Raw genomic sequence first — 18,092 nt, 5'->3', positions numbered from 1 at the left:
CAAGGAAAAACTTGTTCTGTTTTTCCCTGCTTTTATAATGATCCAAGCTAATTTCTCAGAGATTGAATGTCCCAGGAAGAATTTCTAATTGTTTTTAAAGAGATCTATCAGGAGGGATGACTACATTTTCCTAAATACTCCAATGCGTCCGTGGTCTTATTGATGTAGGTCTGCCCTCCAGTGACACCGACTGCACCCACATTTGCCCATCCTGCTTAGCTCATCTTCTTGTTGTTCAGTTGTTTTCAGTCATGTCTCTTATGACCCCACATTTGGGGTTTTCTTGGCAAAGATACTGGAGTGGTTTGCCATTTCCTTCTCCAGCTCATTTTACAGATGAGGAAACTGAGGCAAACAGGATTAAACAACACATAGCTAGTAAGTATCTGAGGCTGAATTTGAACTTGAATTTTCCTGATTCCAGGCCCAATGTTGTAACCATTGCGCCACCTAGCTGCCCATTTAACCCACAGACTCATTGATTAAGAGCTAGAAAGAACCCTAGATGTCCTTTGGTCCAATCCTCTCATCTTACAGGTAAGAAAACTGAAGCCCATAGAAGTTAAATGACCTGACAAGGTAACATAGTAAGTAGCAAACTTAGGATTTGGACCCAGTTCTCTGACTTCATCTACTCTACCATGGTATTCTAGTCATGTCAATGAGCACTTATCAGTCACTTGTTATGTGCCAGGCCCTGTGCTAAGCTCTGAGATATGTGAAAGGCAAAAATAGTCCTTGTCCTCAAGGAGCTCCCAATCTAATGGGAGAGATGACAGCCATGTACAGACAGGTTATATTCAGGATAACTTGGAGGGAATATAAGGGAAATGCTTCTTGCATAAAGTGGGGTTTTAGCTAAGACATGGAGGAAGCCAAGGGTGCTGGGAGGTAGAGACAAGGAAAGAGAGCATTCCAAGCTTGGGGAACAATGTTCTTCAGAGTTTCTCCCATTGCAAAGCTTGTTGACATTGTCAATGGGTTTAAATTATTTTTAATTTTTTTTCCTTTGATGGGGGAGCCAAGATGAGTACCCTCCTACTAGTAATCTAGTTTCTATGGGTAAGTCATAACAAGTGCAGGCAGACACTTTAGAGATTCTGTTTAATAAAAGAGAGAATTAATTACCTTTATTGCTGGTAATATGATATTACCTGGAGCTTCAAGTATTAGAGTATGCTCTGATATTCTTCATTCTCTTGAAGGGCACTGTGGCATATTGTAAAGAACATGAAACTAGAAGGTCTGAACTGTAGTCTGATCTCTTCTGATTACTGGAGAAGCTGCTTCCCTTTTAGGGACATACTTTTTTTATATTTTAAAAGAAAGAATTGGATTAGATGATCTGCAAGGTATTTTCCAAATTTTGATACTTCTAAGACTCATCATTTCTCCTATAGAGTCCTTATTCTAATTTAGGGACTGATACACACCTAGATCTTTGGAGTATATTTTCTTGAAATTTTGCCTTCAAACCATAAAAGTATGATGTTATCTTTGTTTTCTTTTAAAAAACGGCCCCCATGAGCTTCACGGTTGTTGGAAGGCTCCCTGGAACCACAGTCTTCTTTGAGTTCATGAATCCCAAACCTACAATGAAGCTATCTGTCACTGGATGAACTAGCCCAGTGTGGAATGACACACACACACATATGTACATATATGTATCTCTATATTCCCCCAAAGCTATCCTGTCATCTTCTGGTTTATTAATAGTCTGGCTTGTTAATAATAATAAAAAGATAGTAGTTTAGTATGGAGTTCATAACATCTTTATGGATATGTTCCCCTAGTAATATCTCAGTTATGCATATCCCTAGAGGGTAAGCAAAGGGCAAAAATGAAAAGTAGACTATAGAGGATTTATATTCTCTTCTTCGTTGGGGAGGGGAAGAAGAAGAAACAGATAGGGCAGTTACTATCTATCTATCTATCTATCTATCTATCTATCTATCTATCTATCCACACACACATACACACATACATCCACACATATACACACACACACACACATACAACCAAAGGTAAGGAATACTATACACACTAAATAAATAGGGTACTACCAAGTCTAAATTCAGGAAAAATGGAGACCATAAGCCATTTTATTCACAGAAATGTTTCAATTGCCAAAAAATATTCATATTCCCAAGCTAGAAGAACAAAGGTCTTAGAACTATTGTTTTCCAGACCAGCTATGTTCATTAGTTTCCAGCAGAAAAACTAGGCTAAGCTCTTTAAGGGATCAATTTGGTTCCATTAATCAAAGATTTATTAAGCTCCTGCCATATGCAAGGCCCTGAGACTACAAAGATAAATCTAATGCAGAGCCTACTCTCAAGGATCTGACTTAAGAGCTAATTAAGAAGGCCTTGTGACATTTTTGTGCCAGTGAAATCAGCACAATGCCATCTGCAAAAAGAAGCATGACCTATCTCTCCATGAAAAGGGAATTCCTCTTTCATTTAGACTTTTCATAGAACGTCCCCCATGACACACTGGCTGACATCTTTGCTGAGCACATATCCCTAATATATCCATCACTTGATATTAATAATCAAATAATCATCAAACAAAATCATCAAACAAAAAGACAATTTTGTTGTCATGGGGGATGTCTGATTGGAGAAGAGCTTTTAAGGCTGCATTTTGTGCCACTAAATCAAATGCTTATTATAGTTAACAGTAAGTACTTTTGGGTCAATTGTATGACTAGAAAGATACAGTCTGTTATGGAAAATCATTGGCAAAAACGTGCCTATTTCCTGCTCACATTCATGCACAGACCATTCTCATAAAATTTTTATAGTGATGTAACAGTAGGCACATAGGTCAAGTATTGCTAATGCTTCCTTGTTCATTTTTTTAAAGCAATGGCACAGTTTTGTTTTCTTTTAAATATTTCTAGGATCTTTCCTTAAGACATCTTGAAAACCAGACCTCAACTGCATTTGAAATAATATTTTCTCTAATACAAATTTCTTCCGTATGTATTTAGTTAGTAAAGTCAGACTGCTCTTCTTGACCAGATCTTTTGAATTGACATTGCCCTTTCCTTACATATAAATTAGATACCGAGTTGGGCAGTCAAAATATGGCAGCTCCTGTGCCACTGCTGTTGAGAAGAGAGGATAGAAACACCACCAGCCTTGTGCCATTTCATGTCTATGTGGCACTCCAGCTTGGGCCATGATGCTGATTCACACTGGAAGTTTGGATCCTGCAGAGGATGGCTCGCTACTTTTCTCTTATTTGTATATTTCTTCCAACAGGTCCCATGGCCACTCTTGCAATTATCCCTCATGTGCTTCATTCTACCTTTTATCCAAAGTCAAGATAGTCAGAAGCCAAGCAGCTGCTGTCCATAGTCCTCACAAAGGCATATCTTCTCTCCTACTGTTGGTAGGCAGCATATATACTGAGGAAGAGTCCAGACTTCTCTTACCCTCAGAATGTCCCAGACCAAGGTTGTATACTTGACCCCCAAAACCATTTCTTTTAGATTTTACTATTCATCTTGGTGATGCCATCGTTCACCTAGCACACCATATTTAGAAAATAGCCTCACAGGATATAACAACATCACCTGCCGTAAGGATGGACCTCAAGGAAGGTCTTTGAACAGTCTTCTTCCCTCAACAGAAATCTCTCCAACTACTGCTTCTCTGCCTAGAATCATTCCTCAATGGTTAGTATCCTCCTTTCATATACTCTCCAGTGTCCAGCCCAGTGATTCTGAACTTCCGGCTATGGATGTACAAGCCTTATTTGCCATCCCCAGTTGTCCACTCCCTCACTCCTATTCTTCTTAGTTCTTCTCTCCCCATGCCAATATCCACTCCAGATCTCTCTCTATTTCCATTGTGCTTTTTTTACTTCCATAGTAGAAACCACACTGGTGATGTTCGTGTGGCTGCCCATCACCTCAATGTGGACTCCTTAAGTCTGACTTAAATCCAGTGACCTTTTCTTCATCTCCTACCCTTGGTAGTATTGGACCACGTTGACCGCCTCTATTTCTGGAGACTCTATCCTCCGAATCTCTCTAACTGTTCCCACTCTGTCTTATCTGCTGCTTCACCAATCATCTTTAAATTGAATATTCCTGAAATTTGTCTCCTTGGCCCTTTATTGTCATCAAAATCTCTCCCTTGGCAATTTCATTTAGCTGAACAGCTTCAACTAGCAGTTTTACAGTGTTGATGCCAGATTTTTACTTCTGGCTCTAATCTTATTCCCATGTTTCAGACTCTTACCTCCAGATATATATAACTTTACTTTTGTGTTTTGCTAGTCTCTTGAATTCAACATATCTAACACCAAACTTATCAACTTTTCCCCAAGACCTGTGCCACCTTCTGACTTGAGCACCATCATTTATCCAGTCTCTTATCATCAAAATCTTGTGGCATTTTTCATTCTGTCCTGTCATAATTTCCCTTCCTTCCATTTCATCCCTCAGTCTGTTCTTTATCTCCAACCCTTCTATCCCTCTGATTTCCCATTCTCTGACTCTCCTTTTATCCCATCTAAATCTTGACCTTGTACTTAACCAACACAACTTCATGTGACATCTTTTATCCCTCATCCTTAAGCCATTCATGCTCAGCCAATTTTCAACCTTGGATTGCTCCCACCATTGACCTCAGTTTCCACTCACATGCTGCTGAATACCAATAGGGACCTTGCTACCACATTGCAAACATTTTTATTGTTCTTTGATTTACTTTCTACTCCTTTTGACACAGTTCCAAATCTTCAAAAATGGAGAATGTCCGGAAGAGGCCTTTACATCTTGCCATACATTGACTAGTTGAAGGGATTGGGGGTGTTTGGGGGATTTAGCCTAGGAAAAAGAAGATTTGGGGATGGAAGGGCATGCTATGTTTTGAGAATCTGAAGGGGTTATCATATAGGAAAGGGATTAGATTTTCTCTTGTTTGATCCTAGAGAGCAGGACTGAGAGCAGTGAGTAAAAGTTGCAGAGAGCTAGATTTAGGTTTGTTGTAAAGAAAAATTTCCCAACATTTAGAGCTGTCCCCAAATGGAATAGGCTGCTTTGGGAGATTGTGGGTTCTCTTTCACAAGTGGTTTTCAAGCAAAGACTGGATGATGATTTGTCAGATATGGTGCAGAAAGGCTTTCTCTTCAGCCATGTGTTGGACTAAATGGACTCTGATACATCTTCCAACTCAGATTCTGGGATTCTTTTTTTCCTGAAACAATCAAACAAGCATTTATTAAGTGCCAATTGTGTGCCAGGCTCTGTACTACACAGTGGGGATAGAAAGACTAAAAATTAAACAGTCTCGGGGCAGCTGGGTGTCACAGTAGATAGAGTACCAGCCCTGGAGTCAGGAGGACCTTCAAATTTGGCCTTAGACAATTACTATCTGTGTGACCTTGGGCAAATCACTTAGCCCGATTGTCTCAAAAAAAATTTAAACAATCTCTGCTCTCAAGGAATGTACATTGTATTACAGGAGACCACACACACAAATATAAGTATGTTTAAAATATATACAAAGCAAAATGTTTAGGGAAGGACCAAACCCATAATTTCCTTGGTATTCCCAGTGAAGAAAATCCATTTAAGGCTTATCTGTACTCAATTGCTTAAGGCACTGAAATATTAAGTAAGTGGCCCTAGTCTACCCAACCAGTAATTGCCTGAGACAGAATTTGAATATAGGTCTTCTTGGCTTTGAGTACGGCTCTGTATCCACAGCATTTCTATAGCACTTCAAGACTTGAAGAGAATGCTTTATAAATATTATCTCATTTTATCTCACAACAACCCTTGCACTTCTCTCACTGATTATGGGACTCATACTCATAAAAATAGAAGTAAAATTCTCTTGCAGTTTTGGCAAAGAAAATAACTGGTGAACTTCTGTTATCGTACACTGAAAGAGCTTTTTTATTTTTTATCTTCCTCCACTCTAGGTGATTTATGCCTTGAACACTAGAAATGATGAGTATGAAGCCAGTGTGGAGGCTCTCAGAGAAGCTCACCAGGATGAACTTCAGAGCGTTGTTGCCAACACCAAGGCCAAAATCTTACAGGATCAGAGCAACGCATTAGAGCAAGACCTTCAAAAGCGTGTTCAGTCCCTGGAAAATGCTCTGGAAGAGCAGAAGAGGCTGACTGAAGAAGCTCTGGCAGAGGCTGCCTTGTTTAAGAAACAGACAAGAGAACGGGAGTTGAGAGCAGAGACTGAACATGCAGAGAGGATCATTTCCCTCTCCAAGGAGATGCTCGACCTCAAAGCTGACTTTGAGAAGAAACTCCAACACCGAAACCAAGAGTCATCTGAGAGCCCCCAGAGTGAAGGCCCTGATGCGGAGGAAGACCTGGCCCAAAGCCAGAGTCAGGAGATGCAGAAGGCACAACGGGAATTAGAAAAGCTCAGGGTTGAGAACCAGCAGCTCAGCCAGGACTACGCCCTGAAAGCCAAGCAGCTCCAGGTCACCTATGAGAGGGAAAATGAGGCTGTCAAGAAAGCCATGCAACAGTCTGTGACCGAGGCCCTGAGGCAGTGGCAGCGGGAGGAGGCTGAGCTGAGGAAGAGTTTTCAGGTCCAAGAAATGGCTCTACAGGCGCAAGTGAAGAGGCTAGAAATAGATTTGCAGTCTAAATGCCAGAGAATAAGCGACTTAAAGAAGTATTCCCTGAAACTAAAGGAAAAGATTCAAGTAGGTTGTAAAAATGCTACTGTAACATTTGAATTGGGTTGGAATCAGCAGTGTGACAAGAAATGTTTAACAGCCAGCTCTTGGAGTGGGGGTGGGGGGGGGGGGTGGGGGGATATATACATGACCCATTTTAAGTTTTACCTGCATTATTGATATTTTCATCAGTTTCTTGTCTAGACAATCAACAAAACCCTGATTTGTAGCACTTGCCAACTTCTGAAGTGTAAATGGTCACACTGATAATTTAACTATCAGCTCCTATGAACTGGTTTGAGCTGGCCCGCTGGTTGAAACTCACAGACATGTAGAAGGGCAGAGCTAGAAAGGACCCTGGAGATGATCTACCTTTTGAATGTCATGGAACCCTTTGTCAGTCTGATGTAGCCTAGGGACTCCTTCTCAGAATAATGTTTGCAAATGAGTAAAATAAAACACATAGAACTATATAGGAAACCTATTTTCTAAAATATCAAGATATTTTAGAAAATAACAGATCTAGGATAAGTCTTTTACTTTACAGAAGAGAAAATTGAGGGCAAGAGAACTAGGTAAGTGAGTTGCTCAAACCAAAGTTATTAATTATATTTCATAGATAAAGAGGCATACTGTAAGCGGTTCTGTGTCCTGGGAATTGGAAGTATAGCCTGTGACAGCTTTCTGAAAACAGACTGCCATAACTGTGGGCATTTATGTAGCAAAGCACATTACTAAGTGAAGCCAGACCATGGAGACATGTAGTTTGGGCAGGTCATGAATGCCAGAGAAATGAGGACTCTTAACATCTCTTTTAGGACTTGGACATCCAGCTCAGGGCAGCACAACGAGAAAACCTGGAATCCAAAAACACTGCGAAAATTCTTGGGGAGAAATTAGCTGTTGCCACAGAGAAACTCATGCTGCAGGAATGCCAAATACTGCAGGAAACAGGCAAGTTGCTCCAGAAATTTTCATCAGCTTCATTGTAGCAATGGTAGGCACAGTAGAGAGACTATCTGAGCAGCTCAGTTGAAGAAGATGGACTGTCTTGGGTGGGTCAGTGATCTAGAAGCTAGGAACATAATTAGGCTGACACTTGGCTTTGGAACCCAAACCTAGGGAGGACGGAGATAGAGTCATAGATTTAGAAACAGAAGGGACCAAAGGGGCCATCTCTCCAACCCTTTCATTTTACACTTGAGAAAACTGAGACCAAGAAAGGTTAAGGGATTTGCCCAAGGTCACACAAAGAGTAAAGGACAGAGTCAGGATTTGAACCCAAATAGTCTGGCTGAGTTGCTGTGACTTTGAAAGATTTACTTATTTAAAAATACCCACCCCCACCTCCCATTTCCACTCATTTACTTCCCCAGCTTTTCCCATCTACCACAGTACCTAAATAAGGCTAAGTCCTTTGGGAGGTATACCAAATTTTATCAGTAATTAGTGTGACCAAAAAAACCCATAATTCAGAGGGCTGACTAACCACTGTTACTTATTGGAAGTCCTATAAATGGTGGTCCTATAAATAAAGATAAAGCGGTTCCAGAGAGTTAAAGTTTGCAGAGAGATCATACCCTCTTTCTTCTTCCTCTAATGAATTTTACTACCTAATCATTGTACTGACTGAGCTGTCAGGTCAGGCAGGGATGGTTTTCCTTGGTTTCTAGTCTGTGCTGGCTGGCTGATACAGTGACAGACGATGCTAGACAGATGACATTCACTTTCGTCACTGTTGCACAGAAAGAAGGCTCCTAGGAGGATCAAGTGTTCAGCCTCAGTTCTTTAAACACCTGAGTACAACATTGCAAAATGAGCTCACGCCTGAAAGCATATCCAGGAGGGGGGTTCATGGAACTAGAAATATGCCCAAGAGCAGATGAGATGCTGAGGTTGAGATGGGGACACCATTTCCAGGAATTCGTTCAAGTCAATAAGTATTTAATAAGATATCTAACCAGTGCCAGACACTGGGGGAGAAAATGGAGAAACAAGGCCATAGTGGAGCAGAGCTTTGAACTGAACCTACAAGGATAGGTACAATTTAGATACATGGAGACAAGGTTGGGAGAGCAATGAACATGGAAGGAATTGCGTGAGGAGAAGTAAAGAGGTGTGCATGAACATGGCATGTTTGAGAGACAGTGAACAGAGTGGCCCAGACTGGCTGGAGCGTAGGATTGTGAGGGGGGAGGATAACGTTGGGAAGCTATGTCAGGGCTTGGATGTGTGACCAAGGCTAGGGAACTTCTGTGTGAAGTTTAAATGCTGCATTTACAGATGAGATGAAGACTTTCCTCAGTTCCCAGAATGAAGCAGATATCTTCAAAACTCCCAGTTTCTGCTTGCAACAAGAACAGCTGTCCATCACAGAATGCACCTGTGCCAAAAGGAGTGAAGATGCCCAGGTAGAGTTTCTCATTTGTCTGGATGCTGGGAAAGTCTCAGGGGGTTAGCCCTGAATTTACAAGTGTGGGGCAAGACTTGGAGTTCTTTCAACTGCATTGAAAGCGTTCTAAGAGTCATTTCAATTCAACAATAATATTTACCAAGCTCCTATTGTGTGTACGAGGTATTGTGTTAGGCACTGAGGGAGATTCAAAAATAGATAAGACACTTTAAGGATATCAGTTTAGTAAGGAAGGAATAAGACAAGACACATCATTACAATTCAATTAGAATATACTAAATCCTTGGAAGAGGATTGAACAGAATGCCTGGAAAGTTTAAAAAAGGGAGATATAGGTCTGGTGGAGGGAACTAAAGAAGGCTTGATGGGAAAGGTGGTACCTGTAGGGCCTTGAAAGATGAAAAGGATTCCAATAGGAAGTAAAAGCCAGGGAAAAACAATGTTTTAGGTGTGTTGGACTCAGAAACAAAGATAGTGTTTCTTACTTAATTTGTCTAACTGTAAGGTTTATTCAATAATATACAAATCTCGTACAAGGAAGATAAAAGAAGATATCTGTGTTCTGCTTTTCTCAAAATTTGCCTGCTGTGTCCCTGTCTTTGTCTTGACAGACACATAGCTGTTCCCCAAAAGTTGGCTCTACGAAGACAATAATAGCTCGACTCCTAGATGGTCCATAGATGTGAGGGGCTGTGTAGTTTTATAGTGAGGTAGACAGGAGTTGGATATGCCAGTCTAGGATAAGCAAACCCCAATTAGAGAGAGAAGAGGAAAGGACAGAGTTTAGGGTTACACTAACATTAAAGGGACAGAAGGAGGAAGAAGGACTGGCAAAGGACTTAGAGAAGTAGGAGGGAAAACAGGACAGTTTAGTACTCAGAAACTAAGGGAGTAACTGGTATCAGAGGGGAGGTTATCAAGAATGCCAGATGCTGTGCAGAGATCAAGGAGGGAGAAGACCAAGAAGATGCCTTTGGATGGGCTCTAAGGAAGTCCCTGGTGACAGAGAGACATGCAAACAGAGAGCATTTACTAAGTGCTCATTAGGTGCCAGTCACACTGTTAAGTGCTGGGATACAAAAATACAAGCAAATAAAACAGTTCCTGCTGCAAGGAGCAGATCCTGTGTTTCTAGAGTGGACTAAGTAAAAGAATCTCTTTAACGTCTAAGATTAAAAGCTCATAAAATTCATTGTACCTTGTGATGGGTGTTATAAAAATCAGCATTTCAGCAATGGAAAGAGTTGTATGTAAGAGAACTAGAATATTTTGTATTTTGAGTACAATTCTCTTGTTCTCCCTCTCTCTCTGTCTCTCTGTCTCTCTATCCTTTCTCTCTCTCCCTCTCTCTCTCTTTCTCTCTCTCCCTCCCTCCCTCCCTCCCTCTCTCCTTCTCTTCCTCCCTCTCCCCCTCTCCCTGCCTCTCTCTTTCTCTCTCTCCTTTTTGTTTCTCTGTCTCTGTTCTCTGTCTCTCTGTCTCTCTCTCCTCTTTCTCTCTTTCTTCCTTACCCCCACTCTTTTTCATATATATATATATATTTATATGTGTGCACACATATATATAAGCATGTTTCATCTACGTACATGTGTATCTATCTATAGGCCAAGGAAGCTGGGGTTGCTTTTGAGAGAGAATATTGGAAGCAAAAACATGAAATTGAGCTTCAAAAAATCAGGCATCAGACAGAAGAGGTAAGAACACATCTCAGGGAGCAGCTGGTGAAGGGATTGGAAGACTTGGTGAAGAAACACACCCTGGAAATCAAGTCAACTCAGTCATCCATGGAAGCAGAAAGAAAGAAGCTACAAAAGGTGAGACGGAAATTCCCTTCCAAGGACGGGCATAGCCTCTTTTTTGTTTTTTTATTTTTTTCAAACAGATGCCCTGTCCTGGAGGCAAGCGGTCCCTCTGTTGATTATTTCCAGCTTATCGTGTCTACACCATATTTGTACATTTGTCTCCCCTGTTGGATTGTGAGCGCCTAGAGGGCAGGGACCAGCTTTTGACTTTCTTTGTATCCTCAACACTTAGCACAGTGCTTGGCGCATGGAAGGAATTTAATAAATACTGATGGACTGACTCGTTGACTTCAGCGATATCTGAAGTACCTGTTTTCCCAAAGAGCTTGATCAAATATTTTTCTGACTTCACAAACAAGGAAAGTTAGCATATTGGATCATGTAACATCTATCTATACATAAATGTTTGTGTATATATATATATATGGATATATATATATATGCCTATTTTATTGTGAGCATCTATATGGATGTATAGGCAAACAAGCTAACTTTCCCTGCCTTCTTGCGTATTGCACCAGGATGTCTCCACTTAGTAGTGTTATTGCTTTCGGAATCACTTTTACACTCATCACCTCATTTGTAGACATTTTTATCTCCATTTTGCAGAATAGAAAATTGAGATCCAGAGACGGCAACATTTGTGAAATGTGCATATATACACATGTGTATACATATATGTACCATATATATATTTGCATATATGTGTGTGTAATAACGATAATAGCTAACATGTATATGGGACTGACTATGTGCCAGGCACTGTCCTAAGCACTTTCCAATTATTGGGAGGTAGGTGCTGTTATCCCCATTTTATAGATGAGGAAAATGAGGTAGACAGAGGTTAAGTGACTTGTCCAGGATCACACAACGAATAAGGGTCTGAGGTCCGATCTGAACTCAGGTCTTCCGGAGTGCTGTATCTATTACTCCACCTAGCTGCCCCAATTTATATATAATATACTACTAATAAATCACACAATGTTATATAATGTAACATTGTACATATAATTAATGTAACAATATATTTAATAATTAGTATATAATGTTATTCATATGTGCCATGCATATTATTAAGATACACTCTACTAATGTTAATGTTATGTTGTATAACATTAGTATATTATATATTATTGGGGCAACTGGATGGCATAGTGGTTAGAGCACCAAGGCTTGGACTCAGGAAGACTTGAATTCAAGCAGAAGTCAAATTATATTAGATATAATATTATATAGAATATATTGTATGTAATTATATATCATATGTAGTATTCAATACATTATATTTACAGGCACACAGAGGAGGTGTGTACAAGAGACATTGAGGAGATAGAATTGACAGTACTTGGAAACTAAATGGGAAGCCTTAGGGAGAGGGGAAGAAGTCAGAGGCGGCAGACAAAAGAACCTTTATGACTCAAGTGTCAGGGACCAAAGGTAACACCTCCCTATAGGTTTTCCACTGAGGCACATCACATATGCCAATGGGAATGTGGTCTGACCTGTCTTTGCTTTTCATCCAATCTGTGGAATAAAGCTATCCTGTACTTGGGGTTTTACCGTACAGTTTCCCCTTTCCCTTCTACTGTGATCAACCAGTTCTAAAAAACAAGCCCAAAAGAATGACCTAATGCCCTGGCACTCATCTCCATACCTATTAGTGATCAGTGAGCCAGACACTTGTCTCCTGGAGCCAACAGGTTGCCTTGGTAACCTGTTTGCTCCAAAAGCAGCTGAGTGTATAAATCTCACTAAAACTTCCATCTCTATTCTGTTACTGGCTCAAGTAATGAATGATGTAGAAATAATTTGTGCTTCCTCATATTTCTTGCTCATTTCTGTATTTTGAAGAGGTTATATTTTCCAAATGGCTTTAGCCTGGAATTTGAAATGATGCACATAAAATTGGGGAAGATAAAAACTCCATTATTTTCTGAAAGTTGGATTCTCCCCTATGTATTTAGATAGGCTGTATTTCCTGGTCACCTTGAGTTAGGGGGTAGACAGGCCTGCCTGGGTACCTTTATGTACCCTGTTAGTGGCACCTGAGAAGATTCATTATCAGGATAAAGGATATGGGGTAGTTGAACCCAAGAAAGGTTATCTTCTTTCTATGTTCTAGAGTAGAAAATCCTACCTAACCCTGAAAGGGAGAATAGAGCCCACTTATATGATCATAGAACGTAGAACTGATGGGGACTTTGGGAAATCGTCATTATTTTATACACGAGGAAACTGAAGCCCAAAGAGAGAAGTAACTGAGTCCAGTTACTCCAAATCCAGTGCTTTTCCAACTATTCCATACTGCTTGTAGAATGTCAAAGTTAACTATTCATTTGCATATTCCTGCTTAACATGAACAACCAATTGCATTCTCTGGAACCAGATTTTGAGATCTTTCAATTTAAGGGCCATATAATGTATTAAATGATTTCCTATTATCCCACTACTTAGGATCACAAATCTTAGAGTTTGACCAGAAAGTAATTGACTTGATTAAGGTGACACAGTTGTATTAATATTTAAACTGCAGACCATCAGATGCAGTGAGACTATCCCTGATTAGCTAGAAATCAACTCCCCTTAGAGATTTTGTTTTTTTAGGGATTGTATCTGGGGTAAGATGACATGCAGTGGACTAAGCTTTCTATATCTGCAGTCTTACATAGTCATAATTTGATGTCTGGAAATAAAGGCATAAGACATTTGAGCCAGAAGCCATTGCCTTAGGCCATGTCATTCTACAGGTGAGGAAATTAGGCAACAAAGAGGGGACATTAGTACCCATGATCAGACAGGTGATAGAGGTAGGACTAAGAACTGGTTCTACGAACTCCTAATCTAGTGTTATTCCTAATATAATGAAGACCCTCAGGTTCCAAAAGTGCCTTCTGTATCATCTCAGCTTCATGTGACTATCTTCTAATAAATAGGACTGATCTTTTAGGTTTGAAAATACATGAAAGTCTTCTGTTGAAGTAGGGAGCAGACAAATGAGGGGCAGGGTCGTGTAGAGTAGTGAGAAGAGAACAGGTCTGGGATTTAGGAGACCTGGCTTCTATTTCTAATTCTATAGCATTCATTCATTCAATCGGTATTCATCTAGCAGCCACCTATGCACAAGACATTGTGTTGTGTACTCGGAAGGGTTTTGGGAGGTAGGATACACGATCCCTCTCCTCATGGAGATTACAGGTTAGTTGGGAACATGAAAAACAAATACATCAATAACTATTACTGAAGACAGAACTTTGTAAGAGCCGTATAAATGGCACAAATGAAATCAATGTATTTTTTGGTTGCAAGTTATTTCCCATCTCTGGTTTCTAGTCTCTGTAAAATGGGAGGGGGAAGACCTCAGACTGGATGACTTATAAGGTCCTGTCCAGTTCTAATATTCTATAAAATATCCTGGATGCTCTTGTTTTCCTGTTTCCCTCTCATTCTTTCCTTTTTCCTTTAAAAACATTTCAATAGCACTTTGTTTTACGAACAAAGGTAGGGAGTAGGGAAAGCAAGTGTTATCATTTCCATTTTACAGATGAGGAAGCAGGCTCAGAGAGGGTATTTCACTTGGCTGAAGTCACAGGAAATAGATAAAGTCTCCTCTGGTTCTCATAGCCTGTGAATCTAAGTTGGAGGATGGACTTAGTAGCCTATGGAGATCTCTCCCAGGCCGTGAGTTTTGTGGTTCATATTTCAACATTGATGTCTCTCATTTGTATCGATTTCCTTGTGACCTTGGTACCTTTTTCTTACTCTTCACCTCCTAGACTGAGTAGATTTCAGAACTTTCTTCTCAAAATCTTCAAGGTCATTTTAGGGTGAGTTGGATAATGGTACATTTTCTTTTAAAGCTGATGAGTCAATCCAGAGTAATTTGTTTCCTGACAGTCAACTGGAAGGAAAAGGCTAATGAGCTCCCAGGGCAAATGGCTTGGGGGAATTCCAAACTCCTGTCAAATTCTTCAGAACCTAAGTTTAAGTTTTCTAACGACAAAATGCTCTACTGAACCAACTTTTCTTTCCCCCACTTCTGGAGATTTTAATGTTGAGTTTTTCCCCATAAGGCAACTGCCATGATTGGTTCCTGTGATTGATTCTGGGTACCATGAGAAGTTTACTACAGAAAGGAAAAATAGAAATAATCATTTTCTGAGGTTACCGATCTTTTCTCAGGATGATTTTTAATTTATCTTTGTCACTCACATGAATATGTTTGGGCAGAGTTTGGAAGCATCTGTAACTATATGCAAAATGAGTTTTTGGTTCAAGAAAACTCTGTTGAAGAGAAAATAACCTATGGAGAAAAAATTCAAAATATTAACTTAAAACTTATTTTTGAGAGTTACCTAAGAATAATTATAATAGGAAACATTCCTAAAACATTTTTTGGAAATATTGTGCATTTCATTTGTGCCTCAGAGGTAAGTGTTATTATTATCATTATTCTGTAGATGAAGAAATTGAGACTCCTCAAGGTGAAGTGACCTGCTCAGGGTCACAAAGCTAGGAAAGACCTGAGGCTGAATTCAAACCCAAGTCTCTTGACCCCAAGTCCTGTGTTTTATTAATTATGCTATGCTGTCTTATTTGTCTGAGTCATCTCATATTTGGAACAAATGAATTGTGTGGAAACATCTTGGGAAAACAAGTTCTCAAATTTTCCAGAGGTCTTTTGATCCTTTTTAGGAACAGTGGTATTTGATCTTGGAGTTAAAACATCAGTATTGAAAACCTTGTTCTACTACTTACTAAGGTGAACTCTCTATTGAATAATTCATTTGATGTCTCTAACTGTTAGGTTTTTTTATATGAAACAGGGATAATAATGATACCTATACTAACTAACATGATCATCTATTTCAGCCAGTCAATAACTATTTATTAAGCATTTACTGTATACCAGTCATTGTGCAAAGCACTGGGGATACAAAAAAGAGACAAAAGACAGTTCTTGCCTTCAGGGAGGAGACAATAGGCAAACACATACAGTGCTATATATGGAATAAATAGGAAATAATCAAAAGAGGGAAGGCTCTAGAATTAAGAGGGGTTAGGAAAGCCTTCCAGTGGAAGATGGGATTTTAGTTGAGACTTAAAAGAAGCTAAGGAAGCAAGTAGATGGAGTAGAGGACGGAGAGCATTCCAGGCATGGGGGACAGCCAGCGAAAATGCCTAAAGCCAAGAAGAGATGCAGTGTCTTGTTTGTGGAGCAGCAGAGAGGCCACTGTCACTGGATCAAAGAGTTCATGGTGGGGAGTGAGGTGTAACAAGACTGGAAAGGCAGGAAGAGGATAGATTATGCAGGGCTCTGAATACCAAATGGAGCATTTTATTTTTGATCCTGGAGGTAACAAGGAGCTGGTTAGTTTATTGAGTAGGGGAATGACATGTACTTGTGCATTAGGAAAATCACTTTTGGTGTCCAAATGGAGGGTGTATTAGAATGGGGAGAAACTTGAGGCAGGCAATCCCACTAGCAAGCAGTAATCCAGGCATAAGGTAATGAAAGCCTGCACCAGAGTGGTGGCCATGTCAGAGGAGAGAAAGGAGCATACTTGAAGGTGAGGTGAGAATGATAAGCCTTAGAAACAGATTGGACATGGAGAGATGAGGGGTAGAGAGGGGTCTAGGATGACACCTAGGTTTTAAGCTCTATGTACCAGGACAATGATGTTGCCCTTGACAGTAATAGAGAAGGTAAGACAAGGGAAAATTTTAGGGGAAAAGATAACGAATTCAACTTTGGCCATGTTGAATTTAAGATGTCACTGGACATCCAGTTCAAGATAATTGAAAGGCAGTTGAAGATGTGAGATTGGAGAGGTTGGGACAGATTAATCAGATTTGAGAATTGTCAGTACAGAGATAGTAATTAAATACATGGGAGCTAATGAAATCACTAAGTGAAGTAGTATGAGGAGAGAAGAGAAGAGGGCCAAGGAGAGAACACTGTGGGACACTTAGTGTTAAAGGTTTTCCAAGGGAATGGTGGTCCAAAACCTCAGAGAGAAGCAAGTATCATGGAGAAGAGAGGGATCAGTAGTGTCAAAGACTGCAGAGAAAGAGGACTGTGAGGAGGCCACTAGATTTGGCAAATAACTGATCATTGGTAACTTTGAAGAATGGAGAAGGAAATGGCCAACCCCTCCAGTATCTTTGCCAAGAAAACCCCAAACGGGGTCATGAAGAGTCAGACATGACTGAAACAACTGAACAACTATAAGGAGAGCAGTTTTGGTGAGATGATGAAGTTGGAAGCCAGTTCTTAATACATTAAAAAGAGAGTGAGAGAAGAGAAAGTGGGAGGCTTTTCAAGGAGTTTAGCCACAGAGGGCTAGAAGGATATAAAATTATAGTTATCAGGAATAGAAGGAAAGATGGGAGAGAATAGGGAAGGAGCCAGTAGAGAGGGAGAGATTGAAAATATGTGTGACTGGGTTGGGATGATAGATGGGACAAATGTTCAAAGAGATGGAGTGGAATGGGATTGCTTTTCAGGTATAATAATTAGTCTTGGTAAAGAATAAGACCATTTCTTCATATGAGACAGGTGAAGGAGGAGAGAGTGGCAGAAGGCCACGTGGCTCTCGTGAAGAATAAATAACCCAATGTATGTGAAACATTTTGAATCTATAAAGTGCTAAATAAATATTAGCCAACATTGTTATTTTCAGTAATAACCATGGTATTGGGAGGCAGTATTGGTGTAGAGGATATAAAGTGGGTGAAACAGGCCTTGAAGCCTGTCAAAGATATGGGTTCAAGTCTTGCCTCTGAAACAGGCTAGCTATGTGACAGACTTGGGGCATATCACATGGCAGGTCAGTGCTCTAGACAACTCTAAGACTCTGAGTGGCAGAGAATGTACTGACCTGCTTTAGTGGAGGGAGTTTCATCCTCCGGGAGTTCCTTGTACCAATGAAATCACAGGTCCAGTTCCTATCTTTAGTAGCTCCCCCTTCACATTTTCATGCACGTGCCCTCACCCCAACCCCGCTTTGTGTGATCAAAGATGCCAGACTGAGGAGAATGCAGTAATTTAGTGGGTGGGAGCACAGAGATAGTGACTGTGACCCAGCAGTCCTGGTTTCTGTTCATTCTTGCTGCTAAAGCTGTTTTACAGACAGGGTTGGAGTCATGCTTTTCCTCAGAAATCTAATGTAGTTTCTATGATCCCAGACCTCTGGGCTAAACTTCTGGAAAAAAA

The 18,092-nt window shown here is 40.2% G+C and overlaps 1 protein-coding gene across 4 annotated transcripts in view; it reads left to right on the top strand.

The window, feature by feature from the left end:
* The window catches only part of FAM184B (family with sequence similarity 184 member B), a 135,797-nt gene that overhangs the window by 56,749 nt on the left and 60,956 nt on the right, over positions 1-18,092 (top strand). For all 4 annotated transcript variants that reach the window (XM_072620343.1, XM_072620344.1, XM_072620341.1 and 1 more), the window contains exons 2-5: positions 5,944-6,693; positions 7,485-7,620; positions 8,950-9,077; positions 10,682-10,891. In XM_072620343.1, coding sequence (XP_072476444.1) covers positions 5,944-6,693; positions 7,485-7,620; positions 8,950-9,077; positions 10,682-10,891 — 1,224 coding nt within the window. The remainder of the gene's footprint in view (positions 1-5,943; positions 6,694-7,484; positions 7,621-8,949; positions 9,078-10,681; positions 10,892-18,092) is intronic.

The sequence above is a fragment of the Notamacropus eugenii genome, chromosome 6, assembly GCF_028372415.1.
Source record: "Notamacropus eugenii isolate mMacEug1 chromosome 6, mMacEug1.pri_v2, whole genome shotgun sequence".
NCBI lineage: Eukaryota > Metazoa > Chordata > Mammalia > Diprotodontia > Macropodidae > Notamacropus > Notamacropus eugenii.
The sequence above is the reverse complement of the archived record's forward strand: the minus strand, read 5'-3'. Positions and strand labels throughout refer to the sequence as shown.